General features: G+C 39.0%; 1 protein-coding gene across 1 annotated transcript; it reads left to right on the top strand.

Moving 5' to 3' along the window:
* Nucleotides 1–3,391: 3,391 nt before the first annotated feature.
* On the top strand, nucleotides 3,392–22,500 carry NRSN1 (neurensin 1). The gene is made up of 4 exons (XM_016151862.2): nucleotides 3,392–3,515; nucleotides 5,477–5,550; nucleotides 11,005–11,202; nucleotides 20,860–22,500. Exons 3-4 carry the CDS (start codon nucleotides 11,014–11,016, stop codon nucleotides 21,256–21,258), a joined length of 588 nt encoding a protein of 195 aa, XP_016007348.1. The 5' UTR covers nucleotides 3,392–3,515; nucleotides 5,477–5,550; nucleotides 11,005–11,013; the 3' UTR covers nucleotides 21,259–22,500.
* Nucleotides 22,501–23,684: the final 1,184 nt, after the last annotated feature.

Raw genomic sequence — 23,684 nt, 5'->3', positions numbered from 1 at the left:
TGAAGTAAATAAAGGGAAGGAAGAAAATACAAGCTGTGTATTAAGAACACGGAATATGTTCGGTGTGATAAGAAATTCGCTTTTTTTTTAAAAAAAAAGTTTTTTATTTAAATTAGTTTCAAGCATATAGTACATTGGTTAGACATCTATATAGTTCATAAAAAGGAAATGAGCTTTTAAGGGAAATCATGAAATATAAGATTACAAGGGCAGGTTGAGACCTAATCACATCTCTTCTGGAAAACAACTCGAGAATCTACAACCTCTGCTGACCACTCTTATCTGTAACTTTCCATAATGCCTCTGTTTGTATCTTACTCTTTGTGATCTAAATGGCAGACATTCAATAAATGTGTGTTGAATAATGAATTAAGATATTCACTGGTAAATGTTTCTGTGACTGTACCCAGGGAAATTGTGTAATATGTTCTAAGTGAAAGCTTGTTTCAAATTGATCATCTCTGTTCCCTAATGTTTGAAAACAAATAAAAGATATGGTTTGTAAAAGGCAAGAAAACGGTGATAATTCACATTTTAAAGCCATCTTGAGATGTGTAAATCATATCTTACTTAATCTCATTAATTCGGCTTACTTCTGATTGAGAGAGAAGAAAGACAGCTGAACTAGTAGAATCTGGAAGGCCGGTGTGGCTCCCAGTCTCCTGGATAAGCATGTCCACCCTTGTCCACCTCATCAGAAACTTCCAGAAAGGCCAGCAATGGCATAGGTTGAAAGCAGATGTAGTAAAAGAGGCGACAAGGCAAATGGAGAGTGCCTGGAAAACTTATAAGACTTGAGACCCCAAAATGAAAATTTTCATAGGCTCCCAAAACATTTAGTTAAAATAAATAAATAAATAAATAAATAAATAAATAAATAAATAAATAAATAAATAAAAGCCTATAATTTATTGAGTACCTGCTATAAGTCGGGCATTATAACTACTTTATAACTTCATTTAATTCTCATAACTACTATATGAAGTAGATATTATTAGAACCACTTTATGAATAAAGTACATGGGGAACAGATTAGTGAAGAAACTTGACCAGATTAAACAGCAGGAGTTTGCAGAACCAAGATTAAAACCCAGGTTTGTCCAATCCAAGCCCTATTTAGACTACCTCTCTGTATTAATGAATGATGAATTCCTCACACATTGTCAAAAGAGACCAGGACACTTAATAGAAACCAACAAAGTAGACACCAGGAAGTCAGCCATGCCCTTCTTGAAGCCTCATCTTTGAAAGAAGCATAACTCAGAGCCCCTGGATTTTTGCATGTGTGCTGATTCTTATGGACTTTGAAGGATGGAAAAACACACTGTTTATGTCACAAACTAAGAATAAGTAAATATTCACCATACCCATACACCGAACATGAGAAAAACGAGCTAATGAGCAACATACCAAAACTCTGAAAAGAGGCACTTTCATGATATCAAGACGGGAGAAAGAAATGAGTGGCACCTACAGGTTTAAGCAGTACTGAAAGCACAGTAGTTCCCTGCTTCCCCTGCTGACCCAGGTCTACAGTTTTGCTTTCCAAGGTTTCATGATTTGCTTACCTGTGATCAACTACAGTCCGAAAATATTAAGTGAAAATTCCAGAAATACTTACAATTCGTAAGTTTTAAATTATCCACCATTCTGAGTAGCAAGATGAAATCTTGCACTGTCGCACTCCATCTTGCCCAGGAGAGGAATCGTCCCTTTGTCCAACATCTCTACGAAGTGACTAATGATGCTCCCGCCCAATTGTCACTTAGTAGCTACCTTGGTGATCAGATCAACTTTTGTGTATTGCAGTGTTTGGGTTTCAGTCACCCTTATTTTATTTAATAATGACCTCAAAGCACAAAAGTGGTGATGCTGGTAATCTCGATACACCAAAGAGAAGCCAGGCTTTCTTTAAGTGAAAAGGTAAAGGTTCTTTACTTAATAAGGAAAACAAAAGAATCCTCATTTATAAACTTTATCTTGGGTACACAAGTAAAGGAAAAAACAAAGTGTATGTAGGGTTTGGTACTAGCCACAGTAGCAGGCACTCATTTGGGATCTTGGAACATATCTCCCACAGATAAGGGGCAGGACTACTGTAATATTGAAACTGAAGTAAGAGTTGTGAACCTGTGGAACAAAGATCCCTGTCCTTGGTTTCCCTCAAAACATTTGCTCAACATTTGCTTTCGTCTGTCTACTGTTTAATAAAAAAATAGTTGTTTCTTAGTATTTTCTTTAGGCAAAATATCACTTATATGCTAAACCTTCTCTAGGAGGTAACTTTGTAGATACCAGTCCACTTCTCCCATTTAGCAGTATGAATTATGACAAGTAATCGTGAGCCTAATCATCACAGGTGCAAGCCACTTCTCTCTATACCTCAACCGGTAAAATTGAGATAATAAAGTATACTTACCACATAGGACTGACGTGAAGATTTAATGGTTTAATATGCATATAATTAATATATATGTAGTTTATTTAAAATACCTGGCACATTGTAAGCACTATGTAAATGTTAGGTGTTATTATTATTTTATGTGTAGAATAGCTGTGCAAATATTAACTACCTTAGGAATCGTTTTCATTAAATGCCACTTACCAGTGGTTTGCAGAAAGTCTCATAAAGCAAGGGTCATTGTGTTTATATGCTCTCTTGCCCACACTTACACACATTTTCTAAGGTATTCACAGGTGCTTTCTTGGTGTGTTCTTGTCTTCATACATTTGTGTGTTTTTCTTGAATATCATCATTTAATCCATTTTCTTCATCGTTCTTCCATCTCACCCATCGAGACTTCCTGACATTGGAGTCAAGGGTGAGGTGAGAAACTGAAAGTGCCCAACGCTGATAGAAATGAGAAGGTGTTTTTAAGTTGGGCTCTGCCAGTCAGAGGAGCTCCTCACCTTGTTTTCCTCGAGGATAAACAAACAAACAAACAAAACAAAACAAAACAAAAAACCATAGTGGTGGGGAGAAGCCTCTACACATCCCAAAAGGGGTGATGGTGGAAGAAGCAGACTTCAGGTCTGTCTCCCTTCTCTATTCATTAAAAATATATATGTGTATTGAGCCTCCTATGGGCAAACATTGTGCTGGGCAAGAGAAGAAAACACTGGACAAGGTGTAAAGGCGGACAAGGTTCCCGGCCCATGGAGCTTTTTCTGGGTACAGTGACCAGCCTTCCACAGAGCAGCTGCTCTGCAGGTTAGTACAGGTCTTGGGTGCAGGCGGGAAGGAGGATGGCTTTCCTGGTCGCTAGCGGCCCCGCCTACTCACCACTCCGGCCCCGCCCACCCGCCGCTCGCCCGCGCAGCGCAGACCCCGCCCCTTCGGTGGCAGCAGTGGCCGCGGCTGCGCGGGCACGCGGCGCCCAGTTGTCAATCACGCGCAGGCTGAGCTCCGTGCGGCGCAAGCGGTGGCGGTGGCGGCGGCGGCGATGGGACCCCAGCGAGAGATCTGCGGCTAGTTGGCTGCACTTGCTCCACGGGTCAGGGGATCGAGAGGGCAGGTAAAGCCATGCAGAGCTCAGGGGTGCGGCGTTCTATACTGTTTGTCTCTCCAGTCTCTCTCCTCCCTTTCTCTTTCCTTCCTTTCTCCTCAAGCATAAATATTCATATTCTCTCTCTCTCTCTCTCTCTCTCTCTCTCTCTCTCTGCCCTCCCCCTCCCACTCCCCTTCCCTTTTCCCCCTCTCTCTCTCACACACACACATTACTCATTTATGTTTATTATAAATCACGGTAATAAAATCCGTGAGCACATACAAATCAGGAGTAGCCAACTCCATGCTTTGATGGTTTGTGGTTTGGGTTATGTAAGAATTTGGAAGGTATACAGAGAAAACTTAAGAATTTCTTTTCCGTGAGACAATAAAAGTTATATATTAGGTAAGAGTCAAATATATGTATTTGGAATTTGCAAAGCTGGTTTGATTTGTTTTCCAGGCTGAATTTAACCCCTAACTTGCTCTCTTCACTCCTTTGCCACGTCTAAAAATGTCTGAGTGTTTTTATCTCAGGACCTACTTCTTGTGTGGCTAGAAAGGGGCGTTGGGTGTCGGTAAGACCAAATCTGAAGACCTCAAAGAAAACAAAGCTGTAGTTAAACAGCTGGTGTTTGCTTAATTGGTTCTTGGCTCTGAGGCAGAAATGTTTTCAGCACCTTGGAGAGCTTTTTGGGCTCCAAGCCAGCCTTGGTGAAGGGCAAATGTGGAGTCAATTCCTATATAGAAAATGGAAAGGCTGAAAAGAAGGGAGGAGAGAGAGAGACAGACAGAGAGAGACAAAGAGAGAGAGAGAGAGAGAGAGAGAGAGAGAGACAGAGACAGAGACAGAGACAGAGACAGAGGGACAGAGACAGAGAGACAGAGAGACAGAGACAGAGAGACAGACAGAGAGAGAAGGAAGGAAGAAAGAAAGAAAGAAAGAAAGAAAGAAAGAAAGAAAGAAAGAAAGAAAGAAAGAAAGAAAGAAAGAAAGAAAGAAAGAAAGAGAAAGAGAAAAGAGAGGAGGGGAGGGGAGAGGAGGAAAGGGGAGAGATGATAGTGGCTTTTCTTTTGTTTATCCAGATCCAGGATACCCTCAAAATTAAATTTGGGTGCAAAAAAAAATGGACCTTGGAGATTTGACTTGGAGAACCTATATGCAAGTTCATATAAATTTTACCTGCAAAATACTGAAAACTGGTGGTCAGTTCTCAACTAGGCTTACTTATCTCAGGTCTTTGAGATTCTTCTGCAAATGGATGGGGAACTGTTCAGCAGCAAGAATTCTTAATGATCTCTTGAAAAATATGACCCTAGTTATTATTTTATTTCACATGACTAGAGTAATATAGGAAACTAATAGCTCTATAGCTGACAATGGCTTTTTAATTAAATCTTGGATGGGCACCTGGTTGTCTTAGGCAAATGCAAAGTAAAATGATCGCGATAAGAAGAAAATAGATATAGGAGTGAAAATCAACCTAATGAGTAAATCATCCGAAGAGCCTCAATAAGTCTAAAACACATATAAATTGATCAGAAAATGCAATGGCTATAAGATTTATTTCTTTTATAATATAATGAAACAGGCACCAAATAGATCGATTCTAGAATATCTAGGAAGCAAGCAATCTTTTTAGTTAAAATTTTGGGAATATAAATGGATCAGTGTAGTTGGTATTATTGAGTGCATGGGACATAATTATATCAAAATAAGACTAATGTTTGCATAGGCTATTATAGTTTACAGATCCCTTTTCATTTATATTGTCTCTATAAACTCTATAAACTCTCATAAGAGCCCATTAAAAAGTTACAAAATATGTTATACTTTTGTATTTAGAAAACTACCTCTGCTCTTGAACAAGAAGTCCTTCATCAATGTTTTTGTCAACATAAAAGTGATTCTTTAACCTTATGAGAATGGGTTATGAAATTTATGTTTTTGTCCAGATCACATTTTACAGAGTTGTTTTTCTTAAATAGGACTGAAGAATGTGTCATTAAAAAAGAAAGGCCAAAGAGTAAACAACAAAAAGGGGAAAAGGAGGATTTTGAAGGTAAGACTCAAACCTTGTCACATGTAGATTTATAAGCACCTTGTGATCTGAATGCATATAAAGAGGAAATTTAAATAGAAAATGGGTTCTTCTCATTTTGGTTTTGGACTTTATATACCTTACTTAAAAAATACATCTTGAAGTAGTAAAGTAATAAGATAATTGCATACCATTACCCCTCTTTTAAAAACTATGTGGTGGCTGCACAGCCACTGACTTAGAGGACTCCAAAAAAGCTCATAATTTAGAGCCACAATCTCTACCACTACTCCAGGGAAATAAAATATCTCTGAAAAAATCCATTGGTAGAAACACATTTTCAAGTTTTAAGGTTACATAATTTCAGAATGTCTAATTTAAAAATGAAAAAGCTGTTAGCAGGCTTTCATGCCTTCCTGCACTCACTCTGAGTGTGAGTCTTTTAAGTGAATTGACCTTTTGGTTTGGTGTTGAATAAATGGTCTAATTCAGCTATGTGCCTATACCTTGCACTGCTGGCCCTGTGGAAAAGTAGCTCTAATGGGAACTTCACTCTCATTATCTCAGAATGATTTTATGGGAGAGAAAAGCAGCATGAAAATTGAATGATACTTCAAATAAAACAAACAGAATAGGGCCTGTGCCTGGCCTCATAACTGACTCACACACAGAGCCATGAGACAACCCTCCTCCTTTTCGTGCCTCAATGTTCTGCCCCTCTTTGCTCAAGGAGATCATGAAGACAAATAGTATAAAGTCTGTAGTATTATTAGTGTTTTATGAGGCATAAAGACTTATTTCTGTTTTCTTAGCTATGAACATTTTTCAAATAAAAAAGTAACTGCACATATTAAACAAATTCAAATTTTCAACAAATTGATACTATACTATATTAGTGCACAGAGAGATCATGGTAACACATGTATGGGTTTGTTTGCCGACTAGAGGAATTGTACAAGAATTCTCAATGTTTGTACTCCTCCCTGCTGCAAATTCCTCATTTTGGTGCCCATTCTATTGCACCTAGTGCTTCATGAGTGTTTCTCCTGCTAATACAAGAGTCCATTGAGAGCAGACTGTGCCCCACTCATTGTGGTAACCATCATCTCACATAATCTAGCACATAATCAGTGCTTTAAAAACACCAAAAGAACAGAGGAATGAAAAATGAAAGACCACTCAGGCCATCGCCCACTCCAACCCATGTAAAACTCTGTATAAGAAGTTTCAGAATGCTTGAGATAGATGTAATAAACAGGACAGAAAAAGTTTCTGCCCTTATGAAGCTTCTAGTCTATCATCTACATAGTCAATCAGACCATAAACAAATAAGTCACATAATAGTGTACGAGATAGTTAACAAGTGCTGTGAAGGCAAACAAATCTGAACAAGGAAATAGAGGGTGGTAGAGGGTTGATTTTTAATATGCTGATTGCAGAAAGCCCTTCAGAAGAGCTTGAGAGAGGAGTCAAGCAAGGTATCATTTTCTCCTATGGGTCTCTGGGGTATGATATGTGTGCTGTGTTGCTAAGAATTGAATAAACATTTAATGTATAATAGTGCATGCAGTTGAGATATGTACCATAGACAGATTGTTCAAAAACAAAACAAGCAAAACAAAACATGGATGGATCTTCACTTATCAGCACCTAGAATGTCCTTCAGGGAGAACGAAAACAACTGCCTCTTCATAGATGACCAAACAACCAGACACTAATGTTGCTTTCGCTTCATCATGATGGCCATGCTGGCAGTGAGGATGCCACAGGTTCCACTAGAACATGAAGAAAATAAATAATCACAGGACTCATTTAAGTACAATATTGAAAAATGTTTTCACTCACCCCTACCTCCATTATTCACTTTCTGAAATGTTAAAGATCTCTAAAAAAAAAGGAGCCCTCCAGGATTTGTCACTTAACAACACTCATATATTTAACATTACTGTTTTTGCTACTGCTACTACTATAGTTATTGAAATACAGACGTCAAAAATGTCACAAAACCTGAACCAAGCTAAAAAACCTTTTGCATATTTACCATTTCTTCTCAAACTTAGTTTATTGTATAATAATTACCCAACTTTTAAAGTGACTTTATTATGTGACTTCCTGTATCCTCTTTATGACACTGGAGGTACTAATCAACCAAGTGGATTCAAAATTACTGTCACATTTTCTATGTTGGGACAAAAAATTACTGGCTTCCCAATGAAGAATGTAACTCTGTTGAGATTTTGTAGCTGGAAAATTCTCACTCTAATATGTTGTACTTTAAATTTTATGTTTTTTCAAGTGATCATTCTCATCTAGGCATAAATCCCAACAAGTAATATATTTGGGAAGTTGTATGAACCTCTAAAACCCGCAAGAACTATTGTTTTAGGCAACATACTTGATACTGAAGTTAACTTATTAAACAAAATAAACAATATACAACTATTCACTTTACTTAATACCAAGTAACTAACCTAGTTAGTAGCTTATACGCTCTTTTAAACTGAAGCTTCATACATACAATAATAAAGCAGTGACAATCAATCAATGAGGGTGTGGAAGGAGGTGGGAAATCATTAAACCCAGTTGTTTATCCAACAAAAATAATTGACTTATTCTGTAGATTCATAGCCAAAGACTCTTGGAAAACTGCACCTGGAAGGAATTAGAGGTTATCTGGTCCATTTTATTTTATGAATGATGAGCCATCTTATTTTAAGGATGATGAACCCAGAGCCCAGAGAGGTTAATGAGCTTGCCTGAGATGCCATAATCAGTAAGTTGCAGATGACCAACTAATGAGAGACCATTCTCTGCTCTGTGTGTTTAGCACAGCGCAGGTTGTGTTCTTGTGCACGGAGGGGAAAATAAGGCTCATTAGGATTCCTTTTCTAGAATGTATCTAGCATCACTAAAAATCCATTCTGACTTAGAGTAGAGCCTTCTACCACCCTGCCTGAAAAACATTTGTTTTATGACACTTCGTCTCTCTTATGATTTTTACCATATTGTGTTTAACAAAGTTAGACTTCTAAGTCTTATCCTATAAAGCAGAAATGGTTAATTTGGTGTCCCAGAAATGAGCTGTGCAGGGACTGACTACAGTATGTCACACAGTACTGCTCCACATGAAAGCTCAATCCTAAGAAAGAATGACTTCAACATCTAAGAAAAATAACTCTTACTGTTGCTATGAGAATTTTTTTTTACTCCTATCATATCTATTTTTGTCCTTTTTTATGTTGAAGTCTCTGATGCATTATAGAAAATCTGAAAATATATATTTTGTTGAGTTGGTTCTGATTATCCAAGTATATGATTCAGTCCATGTATTAATTGTCATGTTTCATCTGCTTTCTGACTCATGGTATAACCTTTACATTTAGCAAATTTACATTTAGCAAATGATTTTTCTATGCCTCAGTTTCTTCAATGGCAAAGCAGAATTAGTAATAATAATCTTATCTCCCTTTGACCAAAATTTTATTATAATATTTTTAAAGACTACTAGATTATACCTTTAAAATTATTCTACTTATATGTCTATAGTAATAGGCCCTTATTAATCATCTTTATTGTATAACTATTAAATAAAAGGTTCTAAAGAGGTCATCTTAGCATTTAAAATATGAAGATTAGGTTAACAAAAGAAGTTAAGCCATCAGACTTTACCGTTCTAATCAGGAAAAGTACATTCTAAAATTATGATTTTTAAATAAAATAATATTCCTCCAAAATGTTTACTTTCCCCTCTTGGTTGATGTCTTTAGATGATGGCTATCCCTGAAACAGGAAGAAGACATAGACACTGGGAGGTAGACACTAACCCTTAAAAAGATGAGGTCATTGGTCACTATCTTTAGCATCTCTTTCATCATTTTTTTAAAGGTTAGGGCCATATTTTCCTGAATTTGACTACATTTTCTAACCAAAACCTATTTGTGGTCAAGGGCACACATTTACAAAATATTCTTATGGGTTCACTTTTTGGCCACGGAACAGGAAAATGCTAACTATCTCTGGTTTCGACTTTGATTTTAGCCCCATGATTCTATCCAACTAAACTATGTGACTACATGAGGGCACTTGATAGAAATTTAGATTAATCTTTTCTTGTAAATTTACTTGACTATTTGCTTTCTTGATAAGTAATTGGAAGTGTTTAATATGTCTTCTGTTAGCCTGGATTATAGCACAACCCCTAGGAAGACCTGGTTCAATGGGAAATGTCCACACAGGGAGACCCATCTAGAGCAAGGGTCCCCAAACCCCAGGCCACGGACTGGTGAGTGGCCTGTTAGGAAATGAGCTGCACAGCAGGAGGTGAGCAGCATGGAGCCAGCAAAGCTTCATCTGTATTTGCAGCCGCTCCCCAGCACTAGCATCACCACCTCAGCTCCACCTCAGATCATCAGGCATTAGATTCTCATAAGAGCATTGGTTCCTTGTGCCAGAAAGATTGGGGACCACCGACCTAGAGGATAATTGAAAAATCCAAGTAAGTATTTCATGTCTCTGGCTACATATTAATCACTTATTGGAGATCAGAAAACCAAACAACAGAGAATAACCAAGAATTTCCTTACAAAAATTGCTGTCCCTCAGTAATTCCTTTTTTAAACCATGAATTAATAACCAAATGCTTTTCTCTAAGGTAGTGATTAAATCAAATTAAGAAGCAGGCAGTTCTCCAAGCTACCCACCTAAGAGTTCTCTGAACTCTTATTTATACTAGATACCTCATGGAAAATAATAAGAGGCTGAGTATACTCTTAACATTATACTTTAGCATCCCACTTGAACAGATGTAACCACAAATAATTACTGAAATATCTGGTGTTAGAGTTAGTGGGGTAGAAATTATTGACCAAGACATTTATGATTAACAAAGCAGGAACCATAAGTTGTTCAGCAGCTTTTTAATAAAGCTTCTGTAGAACTTGACAATTAGTTAAAATGTTAGAGCAAGATACATGAGATTCAAAGGCAGAATTTCAAACTGCTAAGGATAACACCAGGTAGTTTTCACAAGAGAACATGGTTAAGCATCTGAGAGGCTAGTCCAAGACAAATTCCATCTGTAGAGAGTAAGTGCCAGCCTAAATCTTTAACATGTAATTGTCAAGACTACTAGATTCTAAGGGTTTAAAGATTTCTTGCCAAGACAATGAAATCTCAGCTTCTTTATTGCCATTTCTCATGTACTTTATGGTTAAATTTTTGCATAATTTAAGTGAGCTATGCTGTTATGTCTCACTTCATTTATGGAGAACCAGTTCTAGTCATTGAGTAGTTAAGGAAATTTTGTATTAGAAATTTTGTATAAGAAAGACAGGTCTTGAAAAGTTTCTTTTCTCTTAAGAACAGAACATTGTTCAAATAGGCTGACATTACTTAGCTTGGTCTTTACCTTTAATAAGCCTTTGATCCTGAGGCCAGAGCCCCTGGGGCTGATGCGTGTGAACATTATCATTCCAGCCAGGAAGGATGAATTCTTGCAGCAACGCCTGTGGGTCCAAACAGGCACAGGCTGCTGGCGAGGGTGGGTACCAACGCTATGGAGTCCGCTCCTACCTGCACCAGTTTTATGAAGACTGTACCACCTCGATCTGGGAGTATGAGGATGATTTCCAGATCCAGAGATCACCAAACAGGTGGAGCTCAGTATTCTGGAAGGTAAGTCAAGAGTATGTGTTTCATGCAGGAAATGTAACAGTTATTGGATTTACTAAGTACTATAGCTGCAGAGAACTGAGAGTTTTGGAGCTCTGTGTGTGCATCAAAACTAAATGTAGTTTTTCTTCCCTTAGGAAAGGAGAATATAAACTATGAGCTGAAGAAAGCCTTTAAGCACAGAATAATTTTTGATTTGTAGGTTAAACGTAAATAATAATGATGCCATTATTATTATTTTTGCTATTATTATTAATGTGCCACTAAATTCACCAAATGTGAAGCCATCCGTAAACAAAATATAATATGCTTTCGGCTTCCCTTATAATTGCTAAGTATCACTTGACAAATTGCAGCAGTTATTAAAAATAAATAATTGGGTATTTAGAGAGAGTTAATGCTGAGACATAATACAGTATACCAGCTCTACCTCTACCAGCTATGTGATCATGCAGCTCTGTGGTCTTCAACCTCCTCAAATGCAGGAGCCTCATTAAACAATGTGTTTAGTCATGCAACATGTAATTAGTGAGCACCTATTCTGTGTGAAAAAGTTGCAAAGTACTAGAGATTAAAGGGGTCAACAGGAGAAGAAAAGTCTTTGCCCTCATGGAAATTACAACCATGGGAAACAGACCATAAACAAGTAAAGCACATAATAGAATGTCAGGTAGTGACAAGTGCAATGAAGAGAAGTAAATTAGGATAAGTGGATAGAGAGTGATGGAGAAATGATATTTGTATATGCTGGTCATTGAAAGCCTTTCAGAGGAGATGACATTAGAGCAAATACCAGGGTAAGCTGAGGAAGCAGACCATTAAATTATTTGGCTGAAGATTATTCTAGGCTGGGAAAATAGCAAGTCCAACAGCTCTGAAATAGGAACGAGTTTGGTGTGTTTGAAAAATAGCAAGAGGTAGAGTCTGATTGAAGTGGAATGAGAGGAGGAAAAAAGAAAGGCGATGGATTCAGAAAAAGAACAGGACACAGATGATTTATGTTGAGCCTTGCACATGATAGTGAGGACTTTGGCTCTTACCTCGAGAAATGAGAAGCTGTGTGAACATTTTATGCAAAGAAGCGACATAATCTAACCAATATTTTAACAGGATAATTCTGGCTGCTGTTCAGAAAATAGGTTATAGAAGGACAATGTAGAAGCAGCTAGATTATTTAGGAAGCTTTTAAAGTACCCCATCAAGAGATGATGGTGGCTTCTATTAAGATGTTAGTGGATATGGTGAGAAGTAGTCATTTTGCATAAAATTTGAAGGCCAAGCTGTCAGGACATGCTGAAGAATTAGATGTGAGACAAAGAAGAGTCAATGGCTCCAAGTCTTGCAGCCTGAGCTATTTAGTGAATGATGTTATCATTTACTGGGATGGAGAAACACTGGGAGAAACGTGGGATGAGTGAGGAACCAAGAGTTTGATTCTGGCTATGTTATACTGGAGATGCTTTTTAGATATATAAGCGAAGATCTCTAGTGGCAATTTAAATATACTGATCTTCAGCTTATGGATTGAGAGTCTTAGTATATAGAATGTATACAAGGCACTAGACTAGATAAGATCACCTAGGAAGAGAGTAGGGACATAGAAAAGGGGATTGGGATGTCCCAACATTCAGAAATGAGGAAAAGGCTGAGGATTCAGGAAGGAATGCTGAGCCTTGTCTCAGGTCTCCTCCAGCTCTAACATTCTGTGCCTTCTAATCATCTTGACTTTCTCCCAGAATTTTTTACAATGTTATTGACATAAACTTGCAATTTATTGGTAATAGTATAACAAGTGACAATGTAGCATAATAATTATGAGCATGGACTCTGTCCTCAAATTGAATGGTTCAAATCTCAGCTCTTCCATTTAATAGCTCTACAACTACGGGCAAGTAATTGACCTTAATGGGATTCTTACAGTGATACCTACAGTACATAAGACATAAAGTTGTGAGGATCAAAGATAATATTTACAAAGAGCTTAGAATAATGTCTGGTATGCATTCAATAAGCATTCAATGTAATAGTTACCATTACTAGATGCCATATGGGGCATTGAGTTCTGAAATAGAAATAAAACTGGAAATCTAATTAATAAATAAAGTATTGGGTAACGTAGTTGTTAACATAGATTATTCAAAACCTGTGTTAATTCAAAGTCTTACTAGTATCACCTGCTCTGTTTTAGAATTGGTCAAGCCATCACCTTTGCCCTATAGAAATGTCATTTCTGATGAATACTTACTGGCCTGGATGAATGAAATAATAGCCAAGCTTGGCACATCTTGTATTTACCCACATAAGTGGGTGGTTGCTTCCGTATGTGTCAAAAAACAAATATTTGCTTGACAGATCTGTTGTGCCAAGAGCCTAAAATGCCACTGACATACAGAATACTGTCAGTGTTCGTGTGGATTCAAAGCACTGGTGGTTATGTGATTTGCAATGCTGTAAATTCATCAAATAATATATAGATATGGATTTAAAATAAAGCACTCACAATAAATTACCAACTTTAGAAGTCAGATTTCAATGTTTTCTCCCTTTTATTTATATAAATAAGATCCAAAAGTATTTATCCCTGTTGTGCTGGACCTACTTCAGAGAGGAAAAAAAAAGGCAAAAGTCCATAGTCTTGTAGAGATTATATTCCAGCCACATCCAAATTCTAGACTCATATCCTAATCATTAAACCACAGACTGGGCATTTAGAACACTACAGTCAACCTGAATAACCTCAGAATTACTGAGTTAGAGAACTCACCTCCAGCTCCTTAGCAATGTGCAGCATGGAGGGGCTTAATGAGAATGAAAATTGGAATCAAATGGGCCTGTGTTAGAATCTTCGCTTTGTCACACGGATCTACATAGCATCTATCTTAAAGTGCTATTCTTTCTTTCTATAAACATTTTTATGTCCACTATGCACAAGGCTATGTGGTAGTCTCTGGGATTCAATTGTGAATAAGACGCTATTCTTCAAGATATAGCCTTGACCTGAAGGAGTTCACAAATAGGGAACATAGACATGTACACAGATTACTACAACCCAACATAATAAACACTCCCCCTAAGGCAGTCATATTACTTACCGGGAGCACAGAGTTTGGGGGTGAGGAGGACCTAATGCAGCCTGAGGAAGAAATAGCTCCACAGAAGAGATCACCTGTGAACAAGCAGGAACAGGACACCCAACAGAAAGAAAGCATTGCAAAAGCTGAGTTGTGAGAGAGGACAGTACGTTCAGGAGGCTGCAAACAGTTCAGTATGGCTTGGATAGAAGTTTAGAAGTTGCAGGAGAGGAGTCAAGAGAGGAATGTTGGAATGCATAGAAGAGCAAGATCACAGAAGACTTTGAAGAGCTGTGAAACAAATATTTCTCTAAAACCTTCCAATTTAAGTACAGTGATGGGGCAAGATAATAATAAGTCTAGGCTTTCTTGGGGAGGTTATCTCACATACACGCAATATTACACACATTCTCTATGCCTCACGGGTCCTGGATTACTGCATGGTTACCTCAGTAATTTATCCCAGTGCCTGCAACTGCTGCCATATGCAAAACTCTATGTGACATGGTCCCACCTACCCCCTGCCACCACTGCTGCTGTCAAAGGTGTAATTTTTCTTTTGTATCCTTGCACTAGACCTTGACTAAGGCTGTTGTCACTTGAACATCTGTGCAGCAAACAGCCTCAGTGTGGCAGGTATGAACTAATGAGGACAATCTTCTCTTAGTCATTCTTTCCTCATCTCAGGGTTATCTGCCTTATCTTTCTCTCAACCCATATAGAAAGCCACTCAAACAGTGTCCAACAGCCATGTGCAGGTAGGTACAAGGCAAGACTCCCTTTTCTGTAACCTTACCAAAAGTGGCAGTGACTCTTGTTCCTCTCTTTTCTCCCAAGACCTTCCTCCTGTCTATCCCGATCTTTCCTGTTTCCACAGCAAGCTAAGTCAGAATTTAAACTTATACCTTAGATCTCTCTTCAGAGTTTTGCTGGATATTAAAGACCAGGTTTTATTCTAGAAGCAAAAGCAGATATAGAAGTCACTTAAGAAGAAAACCCATGTGGTATTCATTCTGTTTTTAAACATTTTCTCAGATGATACTTGAAAGATGGATAAAGAAAGACGAGACTAGCAAGGGAGACCATCAGAATGCTATTGTGATGATCTGAGCAAGATATAACAATGATCCACACTATTAGAGTAGTCGTGGTGATGGACAGGAGAGACAAGATTCAAGAGAGCTTTATGAGGTAGAATCTATAAGATTTAATTATCTATTGACTATGAATGTGAGAAAAGACTCAGTGAATGGGTAACTGGCAGGAAACAGAAAAATTGTGAAGGAAGGAGGGAGTACCATTTGGAATAGTTTGGGTTTGATGGGCCTTTGAGATATTTTTGTGAAGATCTTCCTATTGGCTGTCAGAAATATGAGACTAGAGCCCAGGAGAATGATTTAGGCTGGAGTTGGAGATCTGGAAATCATTGGTATATGGGTGGGAGTTGAAACTGCAGCCACAGATTAAACAATAGAGACAACATACTGAACAAAAGGTGTGAGTTGAGGGTGGAACCCTGAAGAACACCAATAATTTGAGAACAATGTCTGTCAAAGCAGGTTGAGAGTGGGTTATTAAACAGGTAGATATGGAAAGAGAAAAGAGTTGTGTCAGGGATAACAATAGGTGAGTGTTTTAAAAAGCATGAGTGTTTAACATCAGTGACTGCAGAACATTCAAATGAGTTAAGAAAAGGAAAATCACATTTGATTCAACAATTAGGAGGTCATGAGTAACCTCGGAGAGAGCAATTTCAGTGATATCATGGATGACCAAGCATGGTTATCAAGGTTAAGAATGAGTTCAAGCAGTAGCCAGAGAGGAACACAGGCATCTAGAATAGGTTTTGAATATGGAAACAATTAAATGTGTTCACGTGCTGAAGGGACAGAGCCTCTGAAAAATAGAAGAGCTAATGTGGGATAGATAATTGGTACCACTACCCAGGTCAACGGGGAATGGGGCGGGAGCTGTGGAGGCTGTAAGATATAAGGTATGTGGAATGAACTAGATCACAGCCTGGCATAGGTCGTGACTTTGTAAAGCACACTGTCCCTACAAGCAGGTCAGGCAAGAAAGTAGAGACAGATGAGTTAGAATCTGTCATCACTGCCGGCAAGTGACAGCACTCATAGCTCAGATACTGCTAAGAAGAGGTCGGCAGCAGCCCTCGGGCTAATGAAGAAGAAAAGCAAGGCTTCACTCCTGATGTGCTTCCCCTGAATTACCTCTAACCCAGATGGCTCCTTCACATTTAGCGCCATCCAGCATTTTCTCCCACATGCTGTTCTTCCCTGCCACACTACTTCTTGCTTCCAACAGTCATTAGTGCCTCCTCTCTGCCAGAACAGCTGTGTTGCTACTGCTGCCAGTTCTGCTTATTGGAGTAAACAGCATTTTCAGAAATCATCAGCTCATAGAGATAGAATGAAGGAGATGTTGGTCAAAATAACAACTAGCTTGTCACCTCTAGCAGCAGAAATTCTGGAGTCCAAGTTCTTCCTATCCAGTTCTCCTTTCCAATAGCAGGGACTGGGTTTTTGCACATCCTCCCCGCAGCCAGGAGAGTCATCAGAAATTACAGTTCAAAAATTGTCCTTGCTGCTGCCTTTATGCTTTGTCTCAGCCTGAGGTGGTCCTTCTCTCTCCATTGGTGTTGTTCTAATCACCCCACAGCCCCAGGTTGCTCCTCAAATTTTTTATTTCTGATATTCCAACAGGGTACCAGGGTTACACTGACATATCCCAACATCCCTCCTCACCTCTGTTATGCGCCCAGGAAGTTAAAATGTAGGGAAGTTTTGATTCCATCATTGCTCCTTCATGCCTGCTATCCCAAGCTCTCCCTGAAATGTTTTAAGAGATTTGGAGTCCCTCTTTCAACTCATCTCTTGGGAGATCTGCATTAGCCTTGCATCGATGGCAACTTCAGAATCTTTGGAGTTAGCTATGTATTACATCGTGCTCCCCTCCACAGATAGCAGGCATCTCTCTGATATTCGGATATAATAAGGAAAAGGAAGAAGATTCAGGGAGGCCAACCACTTTCCGGTTCTTGAAGTGAGCAGAAGTTCTGCCATATGCAAGTCATGGTTTGCCTTTTAGCTTCTGAGTGATATTCCAAGAGTGGATTTTAATCTATAAAACACTGCTCAGTTGAGGAGCAGACTGTTCTGAGAATCAGTCACCTGTCTCCATATTCAGCAGTCTGGTGGTTTAGGTTAGTCAGTCAGGAATATTAATTGAGCACAACAAGAACTGTGGAAAGACAAGACAGAAATAGAAGATGCAGAGCATTGGCCTCAGTTGCTCTTAAGAACCTCAGAAACTAAGATGGATACATTTTTGCTGCCCTTAATTTTTGAGAATTAGTGCTAGTTCTTGAGGGAGTGACATATGAATTTATTGACATAAAAGCATGTCACCATGGATATTTAAGTTAATTTAGTTGGTGAATTCAGAATTTTCCAATGTGAGTCACTTTTTAAGTTATTTTTAAATGATAGTCTTTGAAGGTGAATTTATTCACCACCAGTTTTAGAAAAATGGAGAAATTCATTCAAAATGTTATATTTTATAACCCAGTTTTTCCTGTACTACTTATAGCTTATGTAAAATAATTTTTTAAAAAAATTATGTTGACTTTTTGTTTTTAAGGTTTTTTTGTTTGTTTTGTTTTTTTACAATATCGTATAATGGAATTTTGTCCATTTATGGCAACAAAATCTCTGTTACAATAAAAGAAATATAATGGCAGGTAATATGAAAAATAGCAATTGGTGAAGTATCATGGAAGAATAAAAGGGATGGGGCTTAGAAGTCTTGCACACCTGGATCAGAGCCTAGTCAAGCCACCTGCTAATATGGGACCTTAAACTATGCTTCTTTGACCCTATAAACTCAGTTTCTTACAGGTTAAATGGAATAAAAATACTTCTTATGAGATCCTGGTGAGGATAAAATGAAAACTACACCTAGCACTATGCCTAGGTCATAACAGATGCTGTCAACAAAAGGTCACTGCTACCCATCTAGTGCCACCAGGAGTCCCCAGTCTGGGAAGTGGCAAAAGGAGAAACTTTATTCAAGTAAAACAGTTTTCAAACCAGGGAAACTCAACCTCTAAAGGAAACCAAAATTATGTTCCCCTGAGAGGAAGGGGAGGCCGGCTTGTATAAAGAAAGCACCCACCCTGATTCTTGATCGGACCTTTTTTTTTTTTTTGCAAATGAGGAATCCAAATTTGCAGTTTGTTTGGTCCAAATAGCACTGTCCTGATTATCTGGAATTACCTCTTCTGATTGGTCATTATGGAGCTGCTCTGATTGGTCAGTTAAGATGCAAATGCGGATGCAGCTGTGTAGCTCTGATTGGACAGGGCAGGCCTCATATTGGTCAAAACATGATTCTAAAAACTCCTTTATAAAGGTCAGCTCACACTGTGCAGAAGCGTAGTGCAGGAGGCTGACAGCTCAGGCTGTGGCTTTCTCCAAAAATGCAGTATGCATAAGAGGCCTCTGCTAGCAATGCCTGCTAGACTCTAATTATGAATTTGAGCCCAACTTTTCACAAGGAGTCCTTCTTGGCAGATATAGTCCTTCTCGGGGTTCACCATACTCATATAATAGTTCTCCTCTTCCCCTTTTGTTAAGGTGATGAGTTTGGAATATGTTTTTCTTCTATTATCCAAACCTGCTTTGTTAGTATATTACCCTGAAATTTAATAAGTAAATAAGTTAAACATACTTTAAATGTTCCAAAGTAAATGGTGTTATGCAGTTGGTTATTTTTCCAACCTTGTTACTCTAACTAAAAGCAATTAGAAACAGGAAGAAATTAAAAATGTATTTAAAAAGCAAACATCTGTAATAGCTGTTTTTTATTCCAAGTGCGGAGTGATTGCAGTAATGTAGCATAATTTTACAAGAGGTACATTTCCAAATAATAACAGCTACTTATTACAATGTATTACTTAGCCAGGTACAGGGCTAAGTGCTTTCATGCATAGTCTCATTTAGTCCTTACAACAACTCTGTGAGGTAAGTACTATTATAATTTATAATTTTATAGGTGGGGAAATTGATGACTTTCCTTATATAATTCAGTACCAGTTGGCAATGCTAGAATCTAAGCCAGAGTCTGTTAATTCCAAAGCTCTGAATTTAAAGTCCTATGATATACTACCTTCCATCTTCAGAGTGTTACATTTTATGAGAACTTGAGCTGATGCCGTGTAATCTCCATCTGCTACTCCTAATACTTCTCATCATCTGCACAAGTAAAGCCCAAATGGCTCCATGTTAGAGGAGGAAGAGCACTGGTCTGGGGGCAGATTTGTGGCTTCTAGCCCTGCCCCTGCCCTGCAACTTGCTAGATATCCATCCTGGGCTAGTGAACTACTCTTTGGGAGGCTATATTTCCTCACCTGTAAACTGGTGATTATGGTTCCTTCTTCACTGGCTGGTCCATTTTCTTTTCTTTCTTTTTTTTTCTCTCTCTTCTTCTTCTTCTTCTTCTTCTTCTTCTTCTTCTTCTTCTTCTTCTTCTTCTTCTTCTTCTTCTTCTTCTTCTCCTTCTTCTTCTTCCTCCTCCTCCTCCTTCTCCTTCTCCTCCTTTTCCTCCTCCTCCTCCTCCTCAAATGAGGAATCCAAATTTGCATTTGATTGGTGCAAATAGACTATCCTGGTTGACAGGAATTACCCATTGGAGAAGAAGTGAGTACTTATATAGATTGTCAATATCTTCCAGCCAAAATCACCAGGACATACCTATACATAGAGCTAGGTGAGCTTATTACACATCACAGTGAGAGAGATGACACCATAGAAGTTTCTGTAGTGTTTCAATAGTGGAGTGTGAGAAAGGACATATTATAGGCTTTGGTTGGGTGACTTGGGGGAGTGTTTAAGGGAATAAGAGTTCACTCTGCATTGTCAGGGAAAATTCTATGAGTGGATTTCTTAATCTTGTCTTCAGGGAGGGGAGCCTAAAAGGAGACTGATGCTGTAACTGGTAAGATAGCAACAGTCGAATTCATATTAGTCAGCGGGGAGGGGAAGTGTTAGGTATTTTACATTTTGCACAGTGATCTTGTTTTTGTCTGTGCTTAGAGAAAATGATAAAGTAATCTCATTTTATCACAGACAGAGAAATGAGCTTGTCCAATGTTATGTTCTGTGAGACCAATTGTGCCAACAGGAGAATAACGTGGCCTCGCTGTGAGCTCTAGGCAGCTTTGAACAACTTCTAGGCCTAGTGGATAGAGTCAGGCCAGCTCCTGGTTATCGAGGCTGATTTTTCTCTTCCTCAAGACTAAATGAGACAGCGAGCAAAAGGAGCGTTGTACAAACTGAAAGCTCAAAGGAAAAATCAAGACAAAACTTCAGTTTCTAGTTGGCATTAATATCTGAAAGGTTCTCTTTTCACTTTCTTTTTTTTAACCAGAAAATTATGTAGGCCTAGAAATTTGAGGTCACTGGAAAATTCATTCCCCCCTCCCCTCCAAAAAAAGACAAGTCCTGCCCTGGAGGGCTCAGGGAGAGCTGAAGCACTGCGCTTATCTGTGTTGCTTCATTGTGTCTTTCTCCAGGTCGGACTCATCTCCAGCACAGTCTTCGTGATTCTCGGACTGACTGTCCTGGCAGTGGGCTTTCTTGTGCCCCGCAAAATCGAAGCCTTTGGAGAAGCAGATTTTGTGGTGGTCGACACGCATGCTGTCCAATTTAACGGAGCCCTTGACGTGTGCAAGCTGGCAGGAGCCGTGCTCTTCTGCATTGGGGGCACATCCATGGCAGGGTGCCTGCTCATGTTGATGTTCGCCAAAAACTACTCCAAAGAAGAAAAATTCCTGCAGCAAAAGTTTAAAGAGCGAATCGCGGACATCAAGGCTCACACCCCGCCCGTGACAAAAGCTCCAGGCCCAGGGGAAATGAAAATACCAGTCACTTTGTCCAGGGTTCAAAATGTCCAGCCTGTATCAGCAACCTGAACCATTCCCCACAAAGTCCTCCCCTCTCTAATTTATGCACATGGTTACAATGGAGCAGGTCAGCTTTTGAAGTGACAGAGGTTTGGCGTTGATTTGCCCCAGGGCTGTCTGTGCTCAGCTGTGGGCAGTATAGGGTGTGAGCTCAACTATGCTCAGCTCAGTGGCTCCGGTGAAGGTGGATGCCATGTGTAAGCCTGTGCACAGGCACCTAGCTGCTTAGAGGGTGCTCCTATGTGCCCACCAGGAGTCCTCTGACACTCTTCTCTCATAGATTGTGACTTAGTGTCATTTTCTGTGTTATTGGAAAACACTGAACAGTTTAGACCAGCCTACCAATCGCTAACGTGGCCCATTTTATTTTTAATATTAGTTTTTCTAATATTCCCTGTGTGGTGCTGTTTTCCATTCCTGTCTCACTGTGTATAAGATATTGTCATATGTGTTCTTAGAAAAATGAAGTTCCCTGATTTTGACTGAAACATTAGTCTTTTAACTGTATCTTAACATGAGGTTCTTGAGATTGGATATAAATTTTTCTTTAGTTGTTTTTTTTTTTTTTCTTAAATTTAAAAAACTAAAATTGACAACTTTAGAATCTTGGGATAGAAGTTAAGGTAGGGAGTATTTATTTACATAATGTCCAAAAGCACTGAATTAAAAGCCCAGAACTTTGAGTTTTCACTACTGACTAGCTGTGTGACCTTGGGGAAATCGTTTAACTTTCTAAGTCTCGGTTTCCCCATCTGTATAATGGAAATTCTGGACTATGATGTTTGAGATTCCTTTTTTGACATGTGTCATCATGTCTCACCCCTAAGGATGTTTATGATGTTCTGTGGCCCTCACCACTGTGGGCTTCTTTCAGACCTAGACTCCAGAAACTCTGCCCGGTTGCAGCCTTCATCCACCTACCCTTAAATATCCAATCCCAGCAGTTTATATGATGATGCCATGTTTTTATAAAGACGAAAATAAGCCATTCTAAAACAAGAACCCCCCAAGTAGATATTAACCTTAAAAAGGGTTTTCTTTCCCCAATAAGACATTTTATTCTCCGGTAAGATGTTCGTCTCATCCCTTTGCTCTTTTATTTAATCTGTGGATTTAAATGGACTGAGGAAAATGGAAGATGTGACCTTGGTATTTTCTCAGAATTTGTTCCCCTTCATTTTCTGTCTTTTTCTTTTTTTTCTTCCTTCACTGGATAAATAAAATATGTGAACGAGCGGAACCTGAATTGCATTGTCATTCCTTCAGTGTGGCTATTTTCTCTCCAACATGTAATTTTCCATTCTGAGGCTGAATAAGCTCTGATGTTCCCCTGGCTTAAATGGAGGGATAAATGAAGCAATTAGTGCTCTGTGTGCACACTGTTTATTTTGCCCAGTCCAGCATAAAACACAGGCCCCCTCAACAAAGATCATAGGCCAGATTTGGGAGGCATTGTTCCAGTTTTCTCAGATTTTCTACCTTCCTATGGAAATACAACTTAATTTTATTTTTCTAAGCCTTCTACAAGCCTCCAAGCTTCTGTTCAAGGCAATAACATTTGAAGCTTTCCATGCTTGCTTTTGTGATGTGCACCAGTGAATCTCTGAGGATAAGACTTGACTTTTTAAAAGCCTCCAGAATGAAAAATAATGGCTGCAGGGTATGGGAACTTTTAGATAGAGGCATGACAGCAGCCATTAAAAAAAAGCAGCTCTATTCCTCAGACAAAGGCCTTAAAGAAACCAAGATGGGTAAAGTGGGAGCTGGGTTTAAAAGAGTAATTCAACTTGCACTGTCTTTCTGTTGTACCCCAGCTTTGTTGGGTGGGGACTTGTAAGGAAAAGGGGTTGAGGGATATTGTAGGAAAGCAGAGAAAGAGCCTGAATGGTATTAGGAAATATACCTTGATCTTTGAAAAGATGCAGGCCATGTGTCATGCAGGGCAGTGAGCATCAGACTAAAGACTCTAAAGCAATTTTCAGGCCCACTTGTGGAGACGTAATTGATATGGCAAACCAGATGGTGTTAGAGATTTGGCCTCAGCCTGTTTGCCTGCACTGAGCCAAAGCTTCCCTTCAGGACTGAAATTTCTAGAGCAAAGTGAAACCACATAGATGGGGAAAGAGGTAGGAGATGTGTTGAGGCTGCAACTGGAAAAAACTGAGAAATGAGTTATGGCCTGGAGATCATGAAAGTAGAGGCACGTGGAGTTGATATACCTTGGGCGATATGGGCCCATCATGTCAGCAATGCTCCAGGAACCTCCCTCCACTTGGGCACTTTCAGGGGCTAGACCCCTACTGCCTCAGAGAGCAAGCATCTTATGAAGGCTCTATATGGTTACAAAGTGTATCCTCATGCTTTTCCCAAATCTTCCTTTCTAACTCTTCGACACATTGGACCAAGTTCCAGAATTTCCAAGTTACTTACAAGTT

This window comes from Rousettus aegyptiacus, unplaced genomic scaffold, assembly GCF_014176215.1.
Source record: "Rousettus aegyptiacus isolate mRouAeg1 unplaced genomic scaffold, mRouAeg1.p scaffold_m13_p_1, whole genome shotgun sequence".
Lineage (NCBI taxonomy): Eukaryota > Metazoa > Chordata > Mammalia > Chiroptera > Pteropodidae > Rousettus > Rousettus aegyptiacus.
The sequence above is the reverse complement of the archived record's forward strand: the minus strand, read 5'-3'. Positions and strand labels throughout refer to the sequence as shown.

Coding starts and splice junctions, on each gene's coding strand:
- NRSN1 (XM_016151862.2), top strand. CDS start 11,014: ATGAATTCTTGCAGCAACGCCTGTGGGTCCAAACAGGCACAGGCTGCT. Junction 11,203..20,859: donor GGAGCTCAGTATTCTGGAAG/GTAAGTCAAGAG, acceptor GTCTTTCTCCAG/GTCGGACTCATCTCCAGCAC.